Raw genomic sequence first — 7,367 nt, 5'->3', positions numbered from 1 at the left:
ATTTCAAAAGGCTTTCATTTTCAAGGACAAATATATTAGTATCTGATAAAGCATTAAAGGATAAGCATTTTGTAATATACAACATTTGCCCTCAAAGTCCTAAATTCTCAACTGGTTACTAATCAGAGAATCCAGAATGTTGAGCAACTTTTTGATTAAATCATTTATTAGTTCACTAGTCATCAACCTCCTGGAGAAAACTCACCAGGTTGTTCCACCCCCGACTTGTTAAACTGGAATGCTCAGATGGGTCATTAAAAAAAAAAACGGCAAGAACAAAACAAACAGCACCATATTTTAACCTTTATCGCAGGGCTAAAGTCCCTTCAAAAGAGAGATTAAAGTAGACCTAGCTGACTGTTCACTTTCTGAGTTAGAGGCACAGGTTGAATTAGCAGGGACTGTTATAAAAGCTTTAGGTTTCAGGCTCACAGTCTTCTGAGTAAGAAGAGAAGGCACCAATGGATCTGGCTGTGGTCCTGGTGCTCTGTCTCTCCTGTCTGCTTCTCCTCTCACTCTGGAAACAGAGCTCTGGGAAAGGGAAGCTACCGCCGGGCCCCACTCCTCTCCCGATTCTTGGAAATATCCTACAGTTAGATGTTAAGAACATTGGCAAATCCTTAAGCAATGTAAGTAGGTTTTATGTTCCTCCAGTGGTTTGCAAAGGGTAAGTAAGTGAACATCTGCTTTAAAAAATATATATTAAAATACATTACAATATCTTAAAATTACTAAAATATGTCATTTTAAAGCAAATACTCCAGTGGAATATTACTTTTTGTCTGTCACTGTCAAGAAGAGTGGAAAGCATTTCTTGAGTAGAGAAACATTTAGGTCTCTGTATAACTGAATCAAAATGATAACTTGGCAAAAGATTGGAGTATTGCTTCTCTTCTTTGTTTCACCACATTTGCTATGATATTTGGCTGAAGATAAATGATAAGGGAAGTGTTTTGTGATTAGCGATGTCATCAAGAAGTCATCAATTATATAAACTGCACGTTTTGTTCAGAATATCCATGAAAATTTAACTTCTGTGAAGAAGTGAACTATGCCTGATGTTAAGGAAATAGCTTGGGATCAGGACAAATATGAGTGAATGAAAGGAAAAAGTCATTATTCAGAGCCAGCTGGGGTGGTAACAAAATCCTTTTGGATTCTGCACAAAGCTGCTTTCTTCAAGACATGATGCTAGATGAAAGTAATTGTTCTTTCATGAGCTGCTGCGTGTCCTGGCACTGACTCTGTGATGCTTGCTTGCTTCCTGTCAGTAATAGCAGCGGATCTTAAATTGGGCTGGGCATTTGAATCACTGAGGGTGGTTTTTAAAAATGTAGATTTCTAGTATTTATTACAGCTGAGTCAGAATTCCCATGGGATGAGCTTTACAAGTGATCTAGAAGCAGTCAGTTGTATATTGGTTCTGAGGTAGGCACAGGGGTTACCAATAAATGTCTTAGGCACTACAGGGCAACTAAACCATGTTGAAATTTGGGTCTTCTCTTTAGTAAAAATTTCTCCAAAGAAAACATACAAATGGCCATAGACCCATGAAAAGATGCTCAACATCACTATTAGGGAAATGCAAATCAAAACTACAGTGAGATATCACCTCACACTGGTCCAAATGGCCTAAATAATGAAAAGTCTACAAATAACAAATGTTGGAGAGGATGTACAGAAAAGAAAACATTCCTACACTGTTGGTAGGAATGGAAACTAGTGCAGCCACTATGGAAAACAGTATGGAGGGTTCTCAGGAAACTAAAAATAGAATCACCACATGATCCAGCAAATCACTCCTGGACAAAACACCCAGAAAAACTATAGTTCAAAGAGATCCAGAGATCAAATTGCCAACATCCGCTGGATCATGGAAAAAGCAAGAGAGTTCCAGAAAAACATCTATTTCTGCTTTATTGACTATGCCAAAGCCTTTGACTGTGTGGATCACAGTAAACTGTGGGAAATTCTGAAAGAGATGGGAATACCAGACCACCTGACCTGCCTCTTGAGAAATTTCTATGCAGGTCAGGAAGCAACAGTTAGAACTGGACATGGAACAACAGACTGGTTCCAAATAAGAAAAGGAGTAGGTCAAGGCTGTATATTGTCACCCTGCTTATTTAACTTCTATGGAGAGTACATCATGAGAAATGCTGGACTGGAAGAAATACAAGCTGGAATCAAGATTGCCAGAGAAATATCAATAACCTCAGATATGCAGATGACACCACCCTTATGGCAGAAAGTGAAGAGGAACTCAAAAGCCTCTTGATAAAGGTGAAAGTGGAGAGTGAAAAAGTTGGCTTAAAGCTCAACATTCAGAAAACAAAGATCATGGCATCCGGTCCCATCACTTCATGGGAAATAGATGGGGAAACAACGGAAACAGTGTCAGACTTTATTTTTCTGGGCTCCCAAATCACTGCAGATGGTGACTGCAGCCATGAAATTAAAAGACGCTTATGACCAACCTAGATAGCATATTCAAAAGCAGAGACATCACTTTGCCAACAAAGGTCCATCTAGTCAAGGCTATGGTTTTTCCAGTGGTCATGTATGGATGTGAGAGTTGGACTGTGAAGAAAGCTGAGCGCCGAAGAATTGATGCTTTTCAACTGTGGTGTTGGAGAAGACTCTTGAGAGTCCTTTGGACTGCAAGGAGATCCAACCAGTCCATTCTAAAGGAGATCAGCCCTGGGATTTCTTTGGAAGGACTAATGCTAAAGCTGAAACTGCAGTACGTTGGCCACCTCATGTGAAGAGTTGACTCATTGGAAAAGGCTCTGATGCTGGGAGGGATTGGGGGCAGGAGAAGAAGGGGATGACAGAGGATGAGATGGCTGGATGGCATCACTAACTCAATGGATGTGAGTCTGAGTGAACTCTGGGAGTTGGTGATGGAGAGGGAGGCCTGGCGTGCTGCGATTCATGGGGTTACAAAGAGATGGACACGACTGAGCGACTGAACTGAACTGAACTGAACTATTGCATCTCCATTTCTGCATATGAAGTGACTTGTTCCAAGTAATTCCCAGGTAGTAAAACACCTAGAATTTGAACTCTAAAGCCATGCTTTGGTGACTGTAAGATTTTCTAGAACAAATCTGATTGTAAACCATTTTGTGTTTACGCTTCACTAGATCCTCAGGGGAAAAAGGGGTGCTTACCTTGATTTTTCAGATTTTAGAAACATTTCCGGAGGATCAACTTGTCTAGTGAATGTAGAGCTTAATTTAACTGAAGTCTTGATTCCAAACCCTTTAAATCTGACCTAAAATTTTTTATCGCTTTTTATCTTTCAATATACGCATATAATTGTCCTGTATTCTATCTTGTTGGCTCCTTTTCAGTTCATCTCAAATTGCAATCTGCCTGGGGACAGAATTTGAAACTTAAAACTAAATGTTTATAAATTTATAAAGCATTGCTACCTTTTTTACTAAGCAAAAAAAAAAAAAAAAAGTTAGGAGTACATTTAATTCTATGGAACCCAGGAAAGGGACTTGAAAACTGAATAAGAAACTTTCTGGAAAGTCAAGTACTGACTTTTGTTCTCTTCTTTGAAAAGAAACTATTAATATTTCTACCATAATTTCTAATGCCAACTATGGCTTCCTTTAACATTTCTCCTGTTTTAAGGAGAACTATATTAGCTTCCTAAACAACAAAAAAATCCAGTGAGATATACACCTGATATAAAAGTACCCATAGTTTCTTATACTGTCTCTTTTTCATTGTTCTTGTCTTCAAAAACAGAAAGAAGGACAGGATAGGAAAAATAGCATTTAGGCTTTAATGTAAAGTAATTATTAAAAGAGATTAGCCCTGGAAATCATACTTCTCTGTGGTAGCCCTTAACGTTTAAGGATCAGGAAATAAAATATCCCACTATTACACAAACAGAACCAACTTATATAAATAATGAAATTACTCACCTGTGAGCCCTAGAGTATACTCCCTTCTCTGTGGTTTGATTTACATAAGGGAAGAATGTAAGTTCGTCTGTCTTGAGAATGAATGAAGGATATGTTTGTTTGAACCACTGAAGGGAGTTTTCTTAATGGCTGAAGCCATTTTATAATGTAGAAATCCCTTTTTCCTATTTTGAGTAAGAAAGGCCATTCTTAATATGGTGTCCAACAACTAAAACAATCTGAGGATTTGTTACTTGTCTGTGATGTAAACTGACTCCCCCTTCCCTTGCCATCCGCTGCCCTCGGGGACTCTTTGGTAGGCGTTTGCTTTACAGCATGCAGGGGCTTGCCCAGTGACTCAGTGGTAAAGAATCCACCTGCAATCAAGGACATGCAGGAGATGCCAGTTCGATCCCTGCGTGGGGAAGATCTCCTGGAGGAGGGCATGGCAATCCACTCTAGTATTCTTGCTGGGATGATCCCCTGGACAGAGGAGCCTGGTGGGCTGCAGGCCATAGGGTTGCAAAGAGTCAGACACGACTGAGGTAACCAAGTACACAGCATGTATCTAGGACGCTTGTTCCTAGAACTGGCTGCCCACTGCCACTAGGAAGTCTACCAGGTGATGCTTCTGGTGTCAGGCCGAGTTGTCCGCCACCTCAGAGCTGCTGGTGGTCTATTAGTGAGGAGCTGCTGGTGATCAACCGCCCGGGCTGGGATTCCAGACTCAGGACGAGCACATTGCTTTGCACTTGATCCAATTCCAGCACCTCGTGCTCAGTGGTACCACCGCTCAGGTGTCCCAGGCTCCCACTGGCACCTCCCCCCAGTGCAATCGCTTTGTGGCCCAATTGGTGATGGGCACCGCCATCTTCATGGTGTCCTGTTACAAGTTGCTGCTGCTGTTGCTGCTAAGTCGCTTCAGTCGTGTCCGACTCTGTGCGACCCCACAGACTGCAGCCCACCAGGCTCCCCGGTCCCTGGGATTCTCCAGGCAAGAACACTGGAGTGGGTTGCCATTTCCTTCTCCAATGCATGAAAGTGAAAAGTGAAAGTGAAGTTGCTTGGTTGTGTCTGACTCTTAGCGACCCCACGGACTGCAGCCTACCAGGCTCCTCCGTCCATGGCAGGAGGAGCATTTTCATTTTCTCCATCCATTTGCTAGCCAAGAGTACTGGAGTGGGGTGCCATTGCCTTCTCCACTGTTACAAGTTACTGAATGTAATTCCCTGTGCTGTATGGTAAGCCTTGTTGCTTTTCTGTCTCATGTATAGTAGTTTGTATCTGTTAATCTCTTACCCCTAATTTGTCCCTCATCCACTTTGGTTACCCACAAATTTGTTTTCTGTGTCTGTGAGTCTATTTACAATTTGTATATAGATTCATTTGTATTTTTTAAAGATTCTCTATATAAGCGATATCATGTAGTATCTTTCTTTTTCTGACTTAGTTCAGTTCAGTTCAGTCGCTCAGTCGTGTCCGACTCTTTGCGACCCCATGTATTGCAGCATGCCAGGCCTCCCTGTCCATCACCAACTTCCAGAGTTCACTCAGATTCACGTCCATCGAGTCAGTGATGCCATCCAGCCATCTCATCCTCTGTCCCTCTTCTCCTCCTGCCCCCAATCCCTCCCAGCATCAGAGTCTTTTCCAATGAGTCAACTCTTCACATGAGGTGGCCAAAGTACTGGAGTTTCAGCTTTAGCAGCATTCCTTCCAAAGAAATCCCAGGGCTGATCTCCTTCAGAATGGACTGGTTGGATTTCCTTGCAGTCCAAGGGACTCTCAAGAGTCTTCTCCAACACCACAGTTCAAAAGCATCAATTCTTCGGTGCTCAGCCTTCTTCACAGTCCAACTCTCACATCCACACATGACCACTGGAAAAATCATAGCCTTGACTAGACAGACCTTTGTTGGCAAAGTAATGTCTCTGCTTTTCAATATGCTGTCTAGGTTGGTCATAACTTTTCTTCCAAGGAGTAAGCATCTTTAATTTCATGGCTGCAGTCACCATCTGCAGTGATTTTGGAGCCCCCCCAAAATAAAGTCTGACACTGTTTCTACTGTTTCCCCATCTATTTCTGACTTAGTTCACTAAGCTTATTCTCTAGGCCCATCTGTGTTGCTGCAACATTTTATTGTTTTTTTTTTTTTTTTATGGCTTAGCAATATTCCATTGTATGTATATACCACATATACTTAAGCCATTTATCTGTTAAGCGCACTTGGGTTGCTTCTATGTCTTGGCTATTGTAAGTAGTGCTGCTGTGAACTTTGGGATGCGTTATCTTTTTGAATTAGAGTCCCATTTTTTTTTTCTTGGTATATACCCAAGAGTGAAATTGCTGGATTATATGGTAGTTTTATTTTTAGTTTTTAAAGGAATTTCCACACTGTTCTCCTTAGTGGCTGCACCAATGTACACTCCCACCAACAGTGTAAGAGGCTTCCCTTTCCTCCACACCCTCTTCAGCATTTAGCACTTGTAGACATTTCGATGATAACCACAATGGTACCTCATTGTGGTTTCAATTTTCACTTCTCTAATTGTTAGTGATTTTTTTTTTTGATTGTTAGTGATTTAAAGAATCTTTTCATTGCATGTTGGCCATCTGTAGGTGCTTCTTCAGAGAAAGGTCTATTTAGGTCTTCTGCTTTATTATGCTGAGATATGTTCCCTCTATACCCACTTTAGTGAGACTGCTTTTTTTTCCCTCATGAATGGATGTTGAATTATCATACTTATAAATCCCAAAGAAAGGCAATGCCAAAGAATGCTCAAACTACTGCACAGCTGCACTCATCTCACTCGCTAGTAAAGTAATGCTCAAAATTCTCCAAGCCAGGCTTCAAGCTGTACGTGAACTGTGAACTTCCAGATGTTCAAGATGGATTTAGAAAAGGCAGAGGAACCAGAGATCAAATTGCCAACATCCATTGGATCACTGAAAAAGCAAGAGAGTTCCAGAAAAACATCTACTTCTGCTTTATTGACTATGCCAAAGCCTTTGACTGTGTGGATCACAATAAACTGTGGAAAATTCTGAATGAGATGGGAATACCAGACCACCTGACCTGCCTCTTGAGAAGTCTATACTCAGACCAAGAAGCAACAATTAGAACTGGACATGGAACAACAGACTGGTTCCAAATGGAACCAGAGTAAAAGAGTACCTCAAAGCTGTATATCGTCACCCTGCTTATTTAACTTATATGCAGAATACGTCATGAGAAACACTGGACTGGATGAAGCACAAGCTGGAATCAAGATTGCTGGGAGAAATACCGATAACCTCAGATATGCAGATGACACCACCCTTATTGCAAAAAGCGAAGAAGAACTAAAAAGCCTCTTGATGAAAGTGAAAGAGGAGAGTGAAAAAGTTGGCTTAAAACTCAACATTCAGAAAACTAAGATCATGGCAACTGGTCCCATCACTTCATGG

The 7,367-nt window shown here is 41.2% G+C and overlaps 1 protein-coding gene across 1 annotated transcript in view; it reads left to right on the top strand.

Annotated features, from left to right (window-relative positions):
• The first annotated feature begins 348 nt into the window (after positions 1-348).
• The window catches only part of LOC104990186 (cytochrome P450 2C18), a 41,840-nt gene continuing 34,821 nt past the window's right edge, over positions 349-7,367 (top strand). Inside the window, 1 exon segment of the mRNA XM_010842161.1 lies at positions 349-629. Within this exon segment, the coding sequence (XP_010840463.1) occupies positions 462-629 (168 nt within the window). The 5' untranslated portion in view covers positions 349-461.

Source organism: Bison bison, unplaced genomic scaffold (genome assembly GCF_000754665.1).
Source record: "Bison bison bison isolate TAMUID 2011002044 unplaced genomic scaffold, Bison_UMD1.0 scf7180017864172, whole genome shotgun sequence".
Lineage (NCBI taxonomy): Eukaryota > Metazoa > Chordata > Mammalia > Artiodactyla > Bovidae > Bison > Bison bison.
Note: the sequence above shows the minus strand (reverse complement) of the source record. Positions and strands in the feature narration are given on the sequence as shown.